The sequence below is a fragment of the Chelonoidis abingdonii genome, chromosome 2 (genome assembly GCF_003597395.2).
Source record: "Chelonoidis abingdonii isolate Lonesome George chromosome 2, CheloAbing_2.0, whole genome shotgun sequence".
In the NCBI taxonomy this organism is placed as follows: Eukaryota; Metazoa; Chordata; order Testudines; family Testudinidae; genus Chelonoidis; species Chelonoidis abingdonii.
The window spans coordinates 247510606-247530015 of NC_133770.1; the positions used below are offsets into that span (position 1 = coordinate 247510606).

Here is a 19410-nt window from a genome sequence, read left to right on the forward strand (position 1 = left end):
TACTACATTAAAAGAATATTAAGGTTTACAAAGTCAAGCACTCAGAAGTTAGGAAATACTAGAATTCAGGTTGCCTTTATTTGGCCGACTTATGTGGACACTTCAGTTACATAATTCCATACTGTTTTTTTTCTCACGGTCCCCTGCCTCATTCAGTACACAGGATAGACCTGATTTGGGCATAAACCAGGGTTATACAATGAAGGAGACTTCACTGTAGGACCCCTGCTTCATTTGTTGCAAAGGAAGGTGTGTAGGGATTGAGGCAGGGGATGGCAGGAAGAGAAAGGATGGTCTCATGGTTGAGTTAGTTGAATGCCCCTTCTGACAGTTTGATTCTATCTGTGCCTCTGCTAAATAGTTCCTGTGTGAAGCTGGACAAGTCAATGAAAACAATTTTTTCACAGTTGGCCATTGATACTGTGTTCCTCATTTTCTGGGTGCCCAACTTGAGACCCTGCGGATTGATTTGCAGAAGTGCTAAAGTGCCCATAGCAGCAGTTGAAGTCAATAGCAGCTGTGCTTTTAAAATATAAAGGGCTATAAAAATGTTCCATACTCTGAAAAATCAGACCGTAGGCATCTCAAGTTGGGCACCCAAAATTAATGGACACCTTTGACAATTTTGGCCTTTATTCTCATTTTACAGATATGAAACAGGTACTTTGAGATTAATGTAGTTCTTTCTATGTAATAGCCACATGAATCAGAACAGAGTATAATGAGAGACAGTCTAATCGTCAACATTCTGAAAGGGTAAATTAGAATAAAGTTTCTATCAAGATGAAACATTTTTCATATTAAAATATTTATTATTTAAAATATAACTAAATTGCATCCAGAAATATAGAAGAATAAATCCCTTTTAAAAATTGAAAAGGAGCTCTAAGACCTTCAAAAAATTATCTTCATAAGGAAAAAGCATAAGAGTTTATTCTCTTATTTACTTTGTTACGGATAATTTACACAGTAAAAGAATGTTAGATACTTACCTTTAATTGTACTATACTGCTGTGTGCTTTCGTTATACCGTACAAGAGAAACTAGTTTAGGCATAGTTAGCACTATGGCAAGGGTCAGCAGCTTTTCAGAAGTGGTGTGCTAAGTCTTCATTTGTTCAGTTTAAAAAGGTTTTGCATGCCAGTAATACAATTTAACATTTTTAAAAGGTCTCTCTCTCTAATATATAACTAAACTATTGTTGTATGTAAAGTAAATAAGGTTTTAAAATGTTTAAGAAGCTTCCTTTAAAATTAAATTAAAATGCAAATCTTATTAGTTTAGTGTGATCCTGGCCCTTGCTTTTCCTTGCTGAGTTTTCCAATGTTTGGCACGTATTTGGATACTTTAAGCTGCACACAGGCTTCTGTTAACCGACTCCGAGAGGGACAGAGGACAGATTTCATGTGTTAAAATACCTGTTCACACAGATATGTGGATCCAAATGCTGAAAGCATTGCAAATGCAATTTTCTTTAAACAGTTAAATTTCACTGGCAGGGACGTCCAACAGGTCAGAATAGAGGCCCCATGATCTCTCTCAGTAGCTCTAAGTGCACTCCGTAGGTCTCCAAACTTTGGTGCCCACAATTCTGAGCTTTTTTAACTGAATGAGCGGTTACACCATCCACTGAAATACGGACAAACCCAAGTCACTTTCCTTGAACTTTTCAGGCTTGATTAGAAAAGAAAGCATTGGGCCAAATCACTGGAAATCTTGAAATCTGTCAGAAAATTCTGATTCCAGTTCTTGCATGTACTTTCCAATCTCACCGACAGTGCAACGTGTCGATAGCTCTTTTATGTGTTGGAAGTAGTGGAAAGTCAAAGTTCGAATATCCTGAGAAAAAACTGTTAGTTTTACAACAAATGCCTTCCAGGCTTCATAAATATCCAGAGCTGTTTGTCGTGACTTGATTTTTACTTACACGTAAGCATTTTAAACACTGCTTTGCTTCTCATATCCTGCTACTGCCTTTCTGATCTATTCAGTCTTGTCTGCTTCGTCAAGAAAGGTTTTTTCGTGTTTCATTTGAAAATGTCGTCAAATGCTTGATGTGCAACAACACTTTCACAACAGAAAGCACAAACGGCACAGTCCTTCTTTTGAATAAATCCAAACGTATCTGTCCAAAAAGATGTCCATTCATTTCAGCCTAACTTTGCTTTCTTAGGAGCTGACATTTTGTCAAATATACCCCTCAACTTACAGTAGGGAAAAAAAATCGTGACAGACAGCACAATGTCAAATGCAATACGCTGTGATAGTGATGTAAGCAGCTAATCAGGACTTAAAAATATCCCAGTACAGTGATGCTGGAACAGTTTTTAAAGTGGGGGTGCTGAGCTGTGCCCCCTCTTGCCCCTGTCTGCACCCCTCACTGGGCTGGGGCCAGTCTGCCACAGCTGAGGGTGGCTGCAGAGTCCCAGGCTGAGGCCAGGAGCAGCCCCCCTGCCCCCCCCCCCGGGTCTGACGGCCATCCTTGAGGGCCTGGCAGCGGCTGAGTGCGCCGCAGTGAATGGTATCCCAGATGGCAACAGAGTCTCTGGGAGCAGTGGCAGTGGCTGGGACCCAGGACTGGCAGTGGGCTGAGCGGGGCCGGTGGATGGGACCCTGGGTGGCAGGGGGCTAGCATCCGGGACCCCAGGATGGCAGCAGAGCCCCCGGGACTGGTGGCTGGGACCCAGCCAGTGTGAGTGCCACTCAAAATCATCTCGCATGCCGCAGGTTGCTGACCCCTGCACTAGGGTGTCAGACCTCCAAGTAACATACTGCAGGAAGTGTGACATTTCCCTCTGAGTCAATACTGAACCAATTATTGAGCTGTTTGAAGTAATATGTTTCAAGTGAAACATAAAACTAAGGTCTCAATCACTTTTAGGCATTAAAGAGTCCACATAGTTTTTATGAAAATAAGCAGATGAACCCCAATGTCTTGGCCATATTCCAACTTGAATAATTGTATTCACTCTAACTAAATCATGCCTGAGTTTTCAATTAAATACAGTGTTCTTCACATCCTATGTTAAACTGTGGAATAGTGTTTCTGTATACTATTAAACAACTGACATCTTCCATTTCCGTGTTAGATAAAGTGGTCCCATACCTGTTACAAAGATGGTGTGAGGCTTAATTGATCACAATTATTAAGTGCTTTGAGGTCCTCAGATGAAAGATACAGAAATGCAATATATTATTTGTAGTCCAGAAATATGCCTCTCACTACTAAATTAGAGTAGGCATTTTGTGTGGTGGAGGGAAGGAAGCACAGATAAGATATCTGTGCCTAGATAGCTAAAACTAGAAGAATCTACTGGCAGTTAAAAGTAAAACTCATAAGGATGCAGCTTAACTCTTGCCCTCTAGGTGACACTCCTTCACTGCTGCACGAGAGGATGGTTAAAAAGAATTGCTGTTCAGATAAGGCCATTAACCACATCTGTTTTAAAGGCGATTTCTAAAATGCACTGTTGCTTTTAAATAATTTTGCAATAAGAAAATTCTGTAGCTCCATTTTATGTTGTAATTCTAAACTGCAGAGTAAAAAGGGGTGGTTAGAGGCAAAAAGGCATCCTTTAAATATTGGAAATGAGATCCTACTGTGGATAATAGGAAGCATAAACTCTGGCAAGTCAAGTGTAAAAATATAATAAGGAAACCCAAGAAAGAATTTGAAGGGCAACTAGCTAAAAACAAGAAAACCTAACAGCAATTACTTTTAAATATATCAGAAGCAGGAAGCCTGCCAAACTGTCAGTGAGGCTACTGGACAACTGAGGTGCTAAAGGAGCACTCAGGGAAGACAGACCCATTGCAGAGAAGCCAGATAAATTCTTTGCATCAGTCTTCATGGCTGAGGATGTAGGGGAGACCCCCACACTCAACCCATTCTTTTTTAGGAGGAGGAACTGTCCCAGATTGAGATGTGAGTAAATAAGGTTACTCACCTTTGTAACTGTTGTTCTTTGAGATGTGTTGCTCATATCCATTCCAGGTAGGTGTGTGCGCGCCGCATGCACAGCCGTCAGAGAAACTTTTACCCTAGCAACACTCAGCGGGTCGGCTGGGCGCCCCCTGGAGTGGCGGCACCATGGCGCCTCATAAATACCCCAGCCGACCCGGCCACCCTTCAGTTCCTTCTTGCCGGCTACTCCGACAGTGGGGAAGGAGGGTGGGTGTGGAATGGATATGAGCAACACATCTCGAAGAACAACAGTTACAAAGGTGAGTAACCTTGTTTTCTTCTTCGAGTGATTGCTCATATCCATTCCAGTAGGTGATTCCCAAGCCTTACCTAGGCGGAGGGGTCGGAGTGAGACGTGGCAGCCTGGAGTACGCCACTCCAAAGGCTGCGTCGTCTCGAGACTGTTGTACCAACGCATAGTGTGAGGCGAAAGTATGGACCGATGACCAGGTCGCAGCACGGCAAATCTCTTGGATGGGCACATGCGCCAGGAAGGCCGCTGAGGAAGCTTGCGCCCTGGTGGAATGCGCTGTAAGGCGTCCGAGGGGAACATGAGCTAGCGCGTAGCACGTGCGAATACAGGCCGTGACCCAAGAGGAAATCCTCTGGGAGGAGACTGGTAGACCTTTCATCCGCTCCGCAACGGCCACAAAGAGCTGTGGAGACTTCCGGAAGGGCTTGGTCCTTTCCACATAGAAAGCTAGCGCTCTGCGCACATCCAAGGTGTGTAGCTGCTGTTCCCGCCGAGAAGCATGAGGCTTCGGGAAGAAAACGGAGAGAAAGATGTCCTGGCTAGTATGGAAGGCAGACACCACCTTAGGGAGGAATGCCGGATGAGGTCGCAGTTGTACCTTGTCTTTATGGAAGACAGTGTACGGAGGGTCCACAGTGAGGGCTCTGATCTCCGAGACCCTGCGTGCTGAGGTGATCGCCACCAAGAACACCGTCTTCCACGAAAGGTAGAGAAGCGAACAAGTCGCAAGCGGCTCAAAGGGCAGTAACATAAGTCTGTTTAGGACCAAGTTCAGGTCCCAGGAGGGGGCTGGGTGACGAGCGGGGGGATAAGTACGCTCCAGGCCCTTCATGAAGCGAGAGACTACTGGGTGAGAAAACACCGAGTAACCACCCTCTCCCGGATGGAAGGTGGATATCGCTGCCAGGTGCACCTTAAGGGAGGAAGTCGCCAGGCCCTCCTGCTTAAGGTGCCAGAGGTAGTCAAGGATTGTCGGGATTGACGCCTGTAAGGGAGAAGCATCGTGCGATGCGCACCAGGCCGTGAAGCGCGTCCATTTGGCCACATATGTCCGGCGGGTGGAAGGCTTCCTGCTACTAAGGAGGATGCGCTGCACCGAATTGGAACAGCGCAACTCGTCAGCGTTCAGCCATGCAGGAGCCACGCCGTGAGGTGGAGGGATCGCAGGTCTGGGTGACGAAGTCTCCCGTGGTCCTGTGTGATCAGGTCTGGGACACAGGGGAGGGGAATCGGAGCGGCTACCGACAGATCCAGGAGCGTGGTGTACCAGGGTTGCCTGGGCCACGCAGGCGCGATCAAGGATAAGATGCGCACTGTCCCTGCGGAGCTTGAGCAGGACCCTGTGCACCAAGGGAAACGGAGGGAGGGCATAAAGCAGGCGGTGGTTCCAGGGCAGGAGGAACGCGTCCGTCAGCGATCCGGGGGAGAGGCCCTGGAATGAGCAGAACTCCTGGCACTTCCTGTTCGAGTGGGAGGCGAAGAGGTCTACGAGGGGAAACCCCCACCTCTGGAAGACGGAGTAAATGATGTCCGGCCGGATCGACCACTCGTGGCAGAGGAAGGACCTGCTCAGCCGATCCGCCAGGGTGTTCCGGACTCCTGGGAGGAAGGATGCCACCAGGTCCACCTGGAGGGCTATGCAGAAGTCCCACAGTTGAATAGCCTCCAGACACAGGGGAGACGAGCGGGTCCCTCCCTGCTTGTTGATGTAGTACATGGCCGTTGTGTTGTCCGTAAAGACGGAGACACAACGGCCACGAAGGTGCTGTTGGAATGTCTGGCAGGCTAGACGAACAGCTCTCAGCTCTCGGACGTTGATATGGAGGTTGAGCTCGTCAGCTGACCAACGGCCCTGGGTCTGCAAGCGACCTAGATGGGCTCCCCAGCCGAGGGATGACGCGTCCGTCGTAAGGGTTAGTGACGGTTGCTGCGGATGAAATGGCATCCCCGCACAAACCAGAGACGGGTCCAACCACCAGTCGAGGGAGCGTAGGGGGACCTGGAGGGATCGTGAGCAGCACGTCCATGGAGTCCCTGCGCGGGCGGAAGACCGAGTGGAGCCACGTCTGAAAGGGCCGCATGCGGAGCCTGGCGTACTTGGTGACATAAGTGCATGCAGCCATATGTCCCAGAAGAGCGAGGCAGGTGCGAGCTGAGGTTAGATGAGCGGCTTGCAAGCGCCGTATGAGTGAAGTGATCGCCAGGAAGCGGGCTTGCGGTAAGTAGGCTCTGGCGAGGGAGGAGTCCAGGGTCGCTCCTATGAAGTCCAGTCTCTGTGTTGGAATGAGAGTGGACTTCTCCGCATTGAGGAGGAGGCCCAAGCGGCCAAAGAGGTCCGTGATCACGGAAACGTGATGACGGACTTGGGCTTGCGAGGCGCCTTTGATGAGCCAGTCGTCCAGATACGGGTAGACATGTATCTGTTGTCTGCGAAGGTGGGCGGCGACGACTGCCATGCATTTTGTAAAGACCCTTGGGGCCGTAGACAGGCCAAAGGGGAGGACAGCGAATTGAAAGTGGTGTTGGTTGATTGTGAACCGAAGGTACTTCCTGTGCGGGGGAAGATCGCTATGTGGAAGTACGCGTCCTTCATGTCGAGGGCGGCGTACCAGTCTCCAGGATCCAAGGAGGGATAATAGTTCCCAGGGAGACCATGCAGAACTTTAACTTGCGTAGCCACTTGTTGAGTCCCCGCAAGTCGAGAATAGGTCGGAGACCTCCCTTGGACTTGGGGATGAGGAATAGCGGGAGTAAAATCCCTTCCCCCTCTCGGTAGCGGAACTTCCTCTATGGCTTCCTGCAGTGAGGAGAGATTGCACCTCGTGCCAGAGGATTTGCTCGTGAGAGGGGTCTCTGAAGAGGGACCGGGAAGGGGGGGTGGGAAGGCGGGGATGAAGCAAACTGGAGGTGGTATCCTTGCTTCACCGTGCGTAGCACCCACTGGTCAGAAGTAAGTAAGATGTGACCACGCCGGAAGGAAGTAGGAGAGGCGGTTGGAAAAGGGGGGAGAAGGATCCTGAACCGAGTCTGGTAGGCCGTCCCCAGGCGTACCTTCAAAAATTGCCCTTGGGCCCGGGTGGGGCCTTAGACGGACCTTGAGACTGCCCCACGTGGGGCCAGACTGGCGCCTTCGCCCACCCCGGCCTCGCCCACTTCTGTTGAAGTCCTGCCGGTTTTGAGGCGGAAAGTATGGGCGGCGGGGTTGGGCCTAAAGGGCCTACGTTGGGTCACGGGCGTGTGCATCCCGAGGGGACCTCATGATCACCTGTTGTCTTTTATAGGCTTTGCAGCCGAGGGTCCGTTTTGTCCGAGAACAAACCCCGGCCCTCAAAGGGTAAGTCTTGTAGGGTGTACTGCAGTTCCGGTGCAGGTTGGAGGCCTGGAGCCAGGAGATTCGCCTCATTGTGATACCCTGAGGCTACAACGTGTCCTGGCAGCCGAATCGGGCCGCGTCAAGGGAAGCTTGGAGGGAGGTCCTGCCAATCTTTTTGCCTTCCTCCACAAAAGCTGCGAACTCCTGGCGCGAGTCCGGGGGCAGCAACTCAGTAAAGCGGCCAACCTCCGTCCAGGTGTTAAAGTTGTAGCGGCTCAACAGAGCCTGCTGGTGGCCACTTGGAGCTGCAAGGCACCTGCCGAGTACACCTTACGGCCTAGCAGGTCCATCCGTCTAGCCTCTTTGGATTTCGGGGCAGGCGCCTGTTGGCCGTGGCGCTCCCTGTCATTGACAGATTGTACGACTAAAGAGGAGGGTGGACGTACAAGTGTTCGTACCCCCGGGAGGTATCATGTACCTCCTCTCCACCCCTTTAGCCGTTGGAATGGAATTGAGGCTGGAGTCTGCCACAGGGTATCAGTAGCAGCCTGGATGGTCCTGATAAATGGCAGGGCCACACGCGTCGGGGTGTCAGCGGCCAGGATGCTGACCACCGGATCGTCCACCTCCGGCACTTCTCTACCGGGAGGTTTATGCTGAGAGCTATCCGGCGAAGAAGGTCCTGGTGGGCTCTCAGATCTATTGGCGGCGGCCCCAAAGAAGAGGACCCTGCCACGGCCTCATCCGGGAAGAGGAGGAGGATACCCTGGAACGAGTGGGTCCTGAATGGCACTGTGGTCCTGTGGCCATTCCTGCTCGAGATGCTCCGGGGAGTCTGGAGGATGGATGACATGGTCCTCTGACTCTGCCGGAGAGGGCGGGATATAGTGGCTTCCGGCACTCTGCGTTCCGAAACAAGTGTAGGGGCCGGGACCAGGGGAGGGAGCACCCTGGGCTTGATGGTATGCCCAGGGTGTCCAAAAAGGCCATTGCTGCTGTCCTGCATCCGGGGGACGTGCATCTTGAAACAGTCCCGCGGCCATGTCAGTATCTCGGTCCCGGCTATAGTAACTACCGGCCTGCGAGGAGGCCGACTTCTGACCGGCCGGCCACGGAGGAGCCGCAAACGTGGGCACCGAAGTGCCAATAGATTGAGCAGCTCTGGGTCTTGGGGACTGGTGCCGGTACGGGTATCGGTACCGCGAGCCCGACCGGGACCTGTGACCAGTTCTGTGCCGGGAGGTCGACCGGGACCTCGAGCCCTTATGGCGAGATCGGCTCCGTGAACGACAGTCCCTGTAGCGGTGCCGCGAATAGCGGGACGGGGAGCGAGAGATGGACCGGCGTAGTGGCGAGCAGTGCCGAGGTGAGCGGTGCCGCGAAGCCGAGCTGTGACGGGAGCGGGAGTGACGCCGAGATGTGGAGTGGCGATGGGAGCGGGACCTCGAGCGGCGGCCATCCGGAGCGGTGACAGAGGGCGGCTGTGGTACGAGTGGCTTGCCTCTGGAGAGAGTCGCACGGACCGGCGGTGCCGAGGACATGGGCAGTGCCGAGTCCGTCAGGGCAATGAGGTCTCTTGCCGCTGAAAAAGTCTCCGGCGTCGAAGGCAAGGTTAGCTCGACCACGGCCGGTGCCGGGGAGCTTCCAGGCGCCTGACTTTATGGCCCTCGTGGGGCTGGAGTCAACGGGGCCGGTTTAGGCGGCGCCGCAACCGGTGCCGGTGCTGGGCGGTCTGCCTTGGTTACAGTCTCTGCCTGCGGTGCAGACGTAGAGGAGCCCGTCGAGGCTAGCCCGACGTTCGACTCGAGAAAGGAGCGATGGGGTTTTCCCGCGGGCTGGCCCGTGCCTGAGAGCCTAAAAGTGGTGCTGACCGTAAGCTCGTGCCGAGGGTGGCGTACACTAACACGTTGCGGCTAGTACTCCGTGCCGGCGAGGGAGCTAATCCGCTCCCATAAGGAGTGCCACGGATCTAGCGCCCGCTCCTTCTCATGCGCAGGCTTAAAGGCTTGCAATGGATCACTTAGAAGATAAGTGCGATCCCCAGCACTTAAGACAGGAGTCTCGGGGATCTCCTGTCGGCATTCAGGCCTAATGCAGGCCGAACACGGTTAGCCTGTAGCCAGGCAGGCCTGACGTATACTGGGCGAGGCGGGAGGAGAGAAACCCAGACCCCGCGAGAACTCATTACTAACAAAAACACTTACAACTATAACTTTACAAACGTCAATAAACTAATAACTGGTAAAACAAGAACGATTAAGAACAAAGAACAAAAACGAGCGATACTAGGAATGCAGAGTCAGTAAACGCACTCCACTGTCTAATCACGACAGACAGGGCGTAAGAAGGAACGGAAGGGTGCCAGTCGGCTGGGTAAGTTAGTGGCGCCATGGTGGCGCACTCCAGGGCTGCAGCCGACCGGCTGAGTGTTGCTAGGGTAAAAGTTTCTCTGACGGCTGTGCACGCAGCGCGCACATACCTACCTGGAATGGATATGAGCAATCACTCGAAGAAGAAGAGGAGGTTTTCAAACACATTAATAAATTACACAGCAGTAAGTCACCAGGACCAGATGGTATTCAACCAAGAGTTCTGAAGAACTCAGATATGAAACTGCAGAACTACTAACTGTGGTATGTAACCTACCACTTAAATCAGTTTCTGTACCAGATGACTGGAGGGTAGCTAATGTGGTGCAAATTTTTAAAAAGGCTCCAGAGGCAATCCTGTCAATTATGGACCAGTAAATCTAACTTCATACCTGTCAGATTGGTTGAAACCACAGTAAAGAACAAAATTAGCAGATGAAAAGATGAACATGAAGTGTTGGGGAAGAGTTAACATGGTTTTTCTAAAGGGAAATGCCAATCTAAAGCCTTTAACAAGGTCTTAAGCAAACTAAAGGGATAAGAGAAAAGGTCCCCTCGTAGATCAGTACTTGGTTAAAAGATAGGAAACGAAGAGCATGAATAAGTGGTCAATTTTCACAATGGAGACAGGTAAATAATGGGTCCCCTAAGGATCTGTAGTTGGACCTGTGCAGTTTGACACATTAATAAATTACACGGAAAAAGGGGTGAACAATGAGATGACAAAATTTGGAGACAACATAAAAGTGCTCAAGATAGTTAAGTCCAAAGGGATCTCACAAAATTGGATGACTGGTCCATAAAATGGGAGATGAAATTCATTGTTGATAAATGCAAAGTAATGTACATTGGAAAACGTGATCCCAACTATATACACAAAATGATGGGGTCTAAATTTTGAAAGAGAGAGTTTCTCTGAAAACATCCACTCAATGTGCACCAGCGGTCAAAAAAGCTAACAGAATGTTAGGAACCTTGGGGAAAGAGAGAAACGATAAAACAGAAAATATTATAATGTAACTATATTTTCATGGTATGCCCACACCTTGAATATTTTATGTGCAGTTGTGGTCACTCCAATTCAAAAAAGATGTATTAGAATTGGAAAAAGCACAGAGAAGGACAATGAAAATGATCTGGGGTATGGAACAGTTTTCATACAAGGGAGATTAGAAAAGACTGGGATTTCAGCTTAGAAAAGAGATGACTAAGGCCTGGTCTACACTGGGGGTGAGGGGATTGATCTAAGTTACGCAACTTCAGCTACGTGAATAACAAAGCTGAAATCGACATACTTAGATTGACTTACCATGGTGTCTTCACTGCGGTGAGTCGACTACTGCCAGTCCTCTGTCGACGGTGCCTGCGCCTCTCGTGGCACTATAATAATAATAATTGGAGATATACCTATCTCCTAGAACTGGAAGGGACCTTGAAAGGTCATCGAGTCCAACCCCCTGCCTTCCCTAGCAGGACCAAGTACTGATTTTTGCCCCAGATTCCTAAGTGACCCCCTCAAGGATTGAACGCACAACCCTGGGTTTAGCAGGCCAATGCTCAAACCACTGAGCTAGCCCTCGCCCCTACTCCTGGAGTACAGGAGTCGATGGGAGAGCACTCGGAGATCAATTTATCGCGTCTAGACTAGATGCGATAAATCGATCCTCGCTGGATTGATTGCTGCCCGCCGATCCAGTTAATCTTAACTAAGTAGTAGACAGGTTCATATTTGGATAGTGAATCAGGCTAATGAGGCCACGAGTTAGTTCCAGTGCACACTGGGAAGGAGCTCTAAATAGTGGTGTATTATGTCAATTTCTTCATTTTAGGGGAGGAGGAGATTCCTGGTAAGATGCCTGGAATACTCAGATCTCCAGTAGAGCAAATTCCATTGGTTCCAGAGTTTTATTCCACCTCAGGGCTCAAAAATGCTAAGTCTTGCATGACAAGACATGATACCAGACAGTGGGTGGCCAGACAGTGATCAGCTTATTCTACTGCACAATAAACTTTTACTGGGTTTGTGAGCCGGGGTTGCAAAATGAAATGGTGATTGGATAAAGTTTATTATGTACATAAAATTAGAGCTGGGTGGGAAACAATTTTCCCATCCCATGAGAATTTTTGAAACTTCAAATATTTTTCACATCCCAAATCAGTACAAAGGTTTAAAATCTCAGTAATAGTCATGAACCAACCCTCTCCCGCCCCCTGCAATTTCTGATACAATCAGTAGAAGCATCTCATTTAGATAATTTTGAAACATTTAACGTTGATTTAAATCTTGTTTCTTTTTTATTGTTTTTACATTTTTTTTTTTTTACTAAACATTCACTTATTTTGAAACCAAAATTTGTTTCTACCTAAGAAATTAAACTTTTTCATTTAGAAAATGTCCAAACAGGACATTTCAACAACTTGAAAATATTTTCCAAATATTTTTCAGATTGGGAAATTCTTCAAATTGATCATTTCCGGCAAAGGGTTTCACTTTTGTCAAATTGGGATTTGCTGACAAAAAAAAAGTGTTATCAAAATATCTGATTAGCTCTATTTATCATTTCCATTTTATAATGGTAAAAGGCTCGTCTTCTGGAGGCTATGCCTTACATTGATAATAATGCTGTTTGTTGTGGCTAAAGTTTACTGTGTGCTCATTCTGAAGACCTATCCAGTCCCAGAAATGCCTTCACAAGCAGTTCTGCCACAGTCTTTTTAAAATCCCTTTGATTCTGCCAGCTATTTTAGTTTGTCTTTAAAATACATTTATACACAATTCTTACACAGCTTTAATTCTCTGTTGAAGACTGCTTAAACCAAGATTTCTCAAACTGGGGGTCGGGACCTGTCAGGGGGTCGTGAGGTCATTACATGGGGGGTCGCAAGCTGTCAACCTCCACTCCAAACCCTGCTTTGCCTCCAGCAGTTATAATGGTGTTAAATATATTAAAAAGTGTTTTTAATTTATAAGGGAAGTCGCACTCAGAGGCTTGCTATGTGAAAGGGGTCACCAGTAAAAAAAAAGTTTGAGCCGCTGGCTTAAATGCATACACTTCCTGATCAGTTCCACACCTCCAAACATCTTTCTGACTGTACTGACCTCAGGTTCCCATCAAGAAATTAAAGGGCTCAATCAGCTTGGATTTTTAAGGTCAGCTATATTGCCATGGCAACTGTTGATCGTGTTATTTATTGTATAGCCGTTTCTACTGACACTCTGTTAAGGTAATGTGAATTTCAAGAGCTGTGAAGAGCCTTACTGCACTTCTGTAGTATCTTGCAAACCGCATGAATTCAGCATCTTTAAGATGATGACACTGTAGAAATGATTGAAGGATAATATTCATGTTAGAGAGAGATACAAGGTAAATAACTAATTTTCGTGGGTTATTAAAAGCCAGAGCAAAGCTGAGGGTATGTTGTTGAATTAAGAGGCTATGAAGCCAATATTAAAATTACATTTCAATGTCCATGAACTTTTATTTTTAAAAATCTTATGGCATTTGCTGAGTCTCTTTTTTTGACATATAACAAAAATAAAATTCTCCTTCCCTTTCCCCCATGGGATTTTGGAAATTAAGTGCTTTTGCCTTCTCAGGCTTTCCAGTGACAACATTTTGAGGGAAGGGCTTATTATAGATGGAGAATGTAGCAACTTCTTTACTAAGAGGTTATTTTCAGTTTTTATTTTTCCCCAGTCTTTTACTTCTATAGCTGAAGTTTAGGAGATATGTAATGCCTGTTTTCTCAGGGCTAGTTCTCCTCTATTTGAATCTCTAACACTTTGGATGGGAAGGCAGGAGACCTTATTCTTCTTAGGATGATGAGGTTTGCATGACACTGTGAGAAGGAGGAGAATAGAAGGCATATTGCATTGTTTTAGTATCATGTTCAGGAACTTCTGGAAAGGAAGAGGGAGAACAGACCACTTCTCCCTTTACAGGTAACCTTTGACTGGAAGAAGATAGCATTTTCCTCATCCCTTCTCACCATCTTATCCAAGGGTTTGTCTACAGAAATGTTTGGTTCGCAGCAAGCTGGAGTGTGAATCTACCCCGCAGTATCCAGCAGCATACTAACTGTCGTGCACTAACAGTTCCTTGGAGTGCTTTGATCTATTCCTGTTTCAAAGCAGTGTAGATCAAAGCACACTAAGGAACTGTTTGTGCATGGCAGCAGGGTTCACATAGATAGTTAGTGAGCAGCAGATGAATATCGGATAGATTCATGCTCCTGTTTGCCACAAACTAAATGTTTTGGTAGACAAGCCCTCAGTTAAGTTTGTATGAGTTCTGCCTATGAACTCTCTGGTCTGCTTCATTGCCATGATGAAATTTACTTTATAAAGTTACAGTCTACCCAGTTTATTGTGAGATTGTCAATCATTAAATAACGTCATTTGAGATAACCTAATTTTAATAATCGGCATGACTGTTGGAGACACTAGTCCCAGAAAACTCTGATACTTGTGAAGGAAGTGCCTTTTGGAAGACCCAGGATTGTAAATGACTTCCTGAAGTTAATGAGTTCACTAAAAGTTTGAGGTCTGACTGTCCCAGATAAGAATAATTCAGTTTCAAAAAGTTAATAGAGTTCTGATGAGAAAGAAAAATGTTTAATTGTGACCTGTTTGAAATACTTGCAATAATGTAAATAGAAAACTAGCCAACTCCTTATGGGTACACCTTTATATATTTTAATAGTAAGACGGACAAGTTAGGCCCACCACTGCGAACTGGAAGAGATGTGCAAAGGTTGTATGACAGTGATACAAAAGCAGACAGTACCGTCAAAAGACCAAATGAGTTGTTGCCCATTAACAAGTAAGTATTGCAAATCTGTGTGATTTATCTATTTTTCAGATATGTTCCCCAAAAAGGGTTGGAATATTAAAAGCATCTTGTGACTTTTGAAATATGCAAAGCTTCCTAATGAAGTTGTTACCTAATGACATTGTAACAAACTTGCTGCCCCCTTTTTTGTGTCACTGTGAATGTCTTGATAGACCAAAACCAGTGTCTTGTGGGAAGGAGGAAATTAATATGTAACATGACACGTTATTCTATATAAGTATAACTTCCGTATTGGATACAATGTTTTATGGTAGGACAGTAAACAGAATATAATGTTTGTATTTGAAGACCTTTTCCACCATCATTTCTTCCTTCGTTGACTCCAGTTTATTATATTTACTCTTATTTCATGTTTACAGTGCTAGTACAAAGCAGTTATATTGCAAGCATTTAAACACAGAGAACAAAAAACCCCCCACAATCATAGGCATATCACATAGATAAGTCATTACAACAAGATAGCTTATTGGTTGCATTTAGCTTTCAATAGCTATCAAAAGCTGACCATATACCATTGCTTCAACATGGTAAAGAAATATTCTATATTTCATATATCTTTTGAATAGAAAATAGATGCAGTGTCCTAGATATCACTTTGAGGTAACTGGGCAAATGGTGATTTTTAAATGGCAAACACTTTATCTGTAATATTTTAAGATAAATTTTAATGAAGAGTTAGTTACAAATGGTGACATGTTGGGAAAATACACAAGAAATGAATGTGACTTATTAAGGGTATGCTTTCAAATAATAAAAACAATTTTCCGACATTAATTGTTCTCAGATGCTATTTTAATTTTTTAAAAAAAATGTAAACTAAAACATTTCCAGAAGACTATTTAGACTAAAATATTCAGACTTGAGTGTCTAAAGTTAGGTACCAATAGGAAAACACAGTGGCCTTTTTTCCTGAGATGCACAACATCTACATCTTCTGTTGGCTTCGGCTGGAGCTGGTAGAGAGCTCAGCACCTCTGGAAACCAGAACACTTTTAAAAAATTTATTTAGATGCCTAATATTAAGCATGCAAGTTTGAAAAATCAGGTGCTAGTAATTTGCACAGTGAACATGCTTGAATGAACATGCCTTGTATCAACAAAGAGGATGTGACCTGGAAGAGAACTACTGGCGTGGAAAGTATGGACTTTTTGGCAGTCCCAGGAGTCCTACCACTGACACTAATTTTTGACCTACACATTTACCTTTGTAGTCATAGGATAATGATCCACTGTTCTTACCAGAGAGCTTCTTTTGAGAGCTTGGCATCTAGACAAACACTGCCACTATAAGAGTTTTTATTTCCTACTATGAATATTCCAACCATATGTAGAAATGTCGCTGTTGTGATTATGTCCACTCCGTACCCAAGCAGATCATGTAATTTGAAGAACTTGTAGTAGCAAAAGTGGGCTCCATAAATTTTAAACTCCTAGTGCACTGGCTATCATCAAGATTGCCCAACAGTTCCCATTATAAGTCCCCTGTTTTCAGTTACTTATAAATTTGCCAAAGTTAACCATTTAGGATGAAATGTTCCATTAGAGGTGTGTGCCTCAGGCTGCACTCTTTTTGTTTAACTTCAGTCAAAACTGTTCAACTATTTCAGAGAATGAGGTTAGAGAAAATCACATTTTGACCTTTAAAAAATTTTTTGGCAACCTTTTCTTAGAAAAACTCCACTGTCTCCATGCTTTGGAACAAGGACTGGAAATTTGGCAGGGGATGGCCTTTGTGATAGTGATGTGCTTTTGGACATCCCTATTAAAAATGTGCCCAAATTTGACCAAGTTAGAAAGTTTAGAAAAAAAATCACAGTTTGCACATGCTCAGTGCAGAATTGTTTAAGAGCAAAAATTTCCAAAGATTCCATCCTCACTGACCAACTGACTCCACTTGGATTGGGAGCTGTGGGATGGAGGGGAGATTAGAACTGGTTGGAAGAGAGGTTGAGGCTGGGAGCTGTGTGTAGGGAACTGGTTGAGGTTGAGTAAGGAGACTTGGACCTTGGAAGGTAGGGGAATACTGAACAAGGACACTGGGAGCCATTGAGGGAGACAGCTGGGGACTGCGAGCCAATTAGTTGGGCTGGGGTGAGTAGGGAGCAACAAGATTGGAGGATGTGCTGGGTGGAAGACTGGGACTGGCTGGGCAAGGAGAACCAGGGTGTGGGGGGATTGGGAAAGGGGAGACAAAACTGGCAAGAAGCTAGGTTGTTGGGGGGGAAACCTTGGACTGGCTGGACAAAGAGAATAGGTAGACAGCATGAGTGATCTGGGGATGCAGACTAGAACTGGGAGGCAGTGATCGTGAGGAGAAAAGATACAGACAGGATGAGGAGCCAGGAAAGGAGAACTGAGACTGACTAGGCAAGGAGGGGATGGATCTAGGACTGGCTGTGCAAGGAGACTGAAACAGGGATAAGCCTGAATAGAGAGTGGGAGTGAGTGAGCAAAGAAAACAGGACTGAGACGAGCTGAGGGGAAGGTAGAAACAGGACTATGAAAGGTTGGCTTGTATAGGATAGAAGATGACAGACTTGGGGGGAATGGGCAGTATAGTCTGTGCCCATTAGAGCAGTGGATCTACAGATTCTAACCCTGTTGATGAACAATGTGGGTGTCAGTATGATGCCATGTCATAAACAGATAGTTAAGGGTTAATGTCTCTTTTACCTGTAAAGGGTTAAGAAGCTCAGTAAGCCTGGCTGACACCTGACCAGAGGACCAATGGGGGGACAAGATACTTTCAAACAAGATACTTCAATTTGGTTAGGGGAAGTCTTTTGTTTGTGCTTCTTTGTTTTGGGTGTTGTTCGCTCTTGGGACTAAGAGGGACCAGACCATGTCATCCAGGAGGCTCCCCAAATCTTTCTGAATCAGTCTCTCATGTTTCAAACTTGTAAGTAACAGCCAGGCAAGGTGTGTTAGTCTTATTTTTGTTTTCTCAACTTGTAAATGTTCCTTTTTGCTGAGAGGATTTTACCTCTGTTTGCTGTAACTTTGAACTTAAGGTTAGAGGGGGTTCCTCTGGGCTATATGAATCGGATTACCCTGTAAAGTATTTTCCATCCTGATTTTACAGAGATGATTTTTACCTTTTTCTTTAATTAAAAGCTTTCTTTTTAAGAACCTGATTGATTTTTCCTTGTTTTAAGATCCAAGGCGACTGGATCTGGACTCACCAGGAATTGGTGGGGGAAAGGAGTGGGAGATAGTTAAATTCTCCTTGTGTTAAGATCCAAGGGGTTGGATCGGTGTTCACCAGGAACTTGGTGAAAAAGCCTCTCCAGGCTGCCCAGGGAAGGGAAGGTTTTGGGGGGACAGGAAGTGTTCCAGACACTGAAATTTCTGGATGGTGGCAGTGTTACCAGATCTAAGCTAGTAATTAAGCTTAGAAGTGTCCATGCAGGTCCTCACATCTGTACCTTAAAGTTCAGAGTGGAGGAGGAACCTTGACATGCCGCCTGATGAAATTTCATTTTCCGGTTTACTGTTTTAAAGGCCTAGGAAATTGTGCACAAAAAATACATTAAAAGACATTATTGAGGTTGCAAAGTCAGGCACTCAAAAGTTAAGAAATGCCAGAATTAAGGTTGCCTTTGTAATTTTAATTTGCCCCCCTTATGCAGATGCATTAGTATGCAGTCTTTAATTATATGATTGAATAATATTTTTTCCGCAGGACCCTGACCTCATTCAGTTCACAGAAGGACCTGCTCTGGGGATGAATCAGGGTTGCATGTTAAAGAAGGCTGTGGTCTATAGGATATTGAGGAAGTAGAAGATGTGTATTATTTGTAGTACTAGGGCAAGTGGGTATAGGCCTGCCCAGAACTAAAGGCCTGCCCCCTCAGGTAAGAGGGAAGAACCACTAGACCCAGGCTACAGCAGATTTCTGGGGACAACAACTGGAAGAAACAGGAGTCAGAGGCCACGTCTAGACTACGTGCCGTATCGGCGTGTTAAAATCAATTGCTCGGGGATCGATATATCGCGTCTAATCTAGACGGGATATATCGATCCCTGAGCGCGCTTATATCGATTCCGGAACTCCACCAACCCCAACGGAGTTCCGGAATCGACATGGCGAGCCGCGGACATCAATCCCACGCAGTGAGGACGGGTGAGTAAATCGATTTTAGATATTCGACTTCAGCTACGTTATTGACGTAGCTGAAATTGCGTATCTAAAATCGATTTTACCCCGTAGTGTAGACCAGCCCAGAGTGAGGTCAAAGATTAAAATGAGAGAGCCAGAGGGGACACAATGCAGAGAACCCCAGGCAGCGCCCTCTGCTCTTCTAAGGCATCCAGAGTAGAAGATGTGTAGTGAATGAGGCAGGGGATAGCAGGATGAGAAAAGAGGGTCTTATCGAGACAGTTAAATGTTACTCTGGAGAACTGGATTGTATCTTTGCTTTTGCCACAGAGTTCCTGTGTGGTGCTGGGCAAGTCACTTAAGCCATACTTTTTGCAGGTGATCACTAATTGTGTGTTCATCGCTTTCTAGGTCCCTGACTTCACAACCTGAGTCTTGATTTTAAAAAGTGCTGAGCACTCACTGCTGCAACTGGAGTCCATGAGAACTGTGCTTTGAACAATCAGGGCCTAGGTGTCTCAAATTGGGCACCCAGAATTAGGGGGTATTGTTTACCTTA

At 46.2% G+C, this 19410-nt stretch overlaps 1 protein-coding gene and 1 long non-coding RNA gene across 4 annotated transcripts in view; one reads left to right on the top strand and one right to left on the bottom strand.

Moving 5' to 3' along the window:
- ZC2HC1A (zinc finger C2HC-type containing 1A) overlaps window positions 1–19410 on the top strand; it is a 66854-nt gene that overhangs the window by 44221 nt on the left and 3223 nt on the right. The window contains exon 8 of one of the 2 annotated variants that reach the window (XM_032803195.2): window positions 14603–14722. The exons of the other annotated variant lie outside the window; for it this stretch is intronic. Within the exon in view, the coding sequence (XP_032659086.1) occupies window positions 14603–14722 (120 nt within the window). The remainder of the gene's footprint in view (window positions 1–14602; window positions 14723–19410) is intronic. 2 annotated transcript variants of the gene reach the window in all.
- The window catches only part of LOC116838185 (uncharacterized), a 64304-nt gene that overhangs the window by 31935 nt on the left and 12959 nt on the right, over window positions 1–19410 (bottom strand). Inside the window, exon 2 of one of the 2 annotated variants that reach the window (XR_012655365.1) lies at window positions 11209–11279. The exons of the other annotated variant lie outside the window; for it this stretch is intronic. This is a non-coding gene — a long non-coding RNA (uncharacterized LOC116838185). The remainder of the gene's footprint in view (window positions 1–11208; window positions 11280–19410) is intronic. 2 annotated transcript variants of the gene reach the window in all.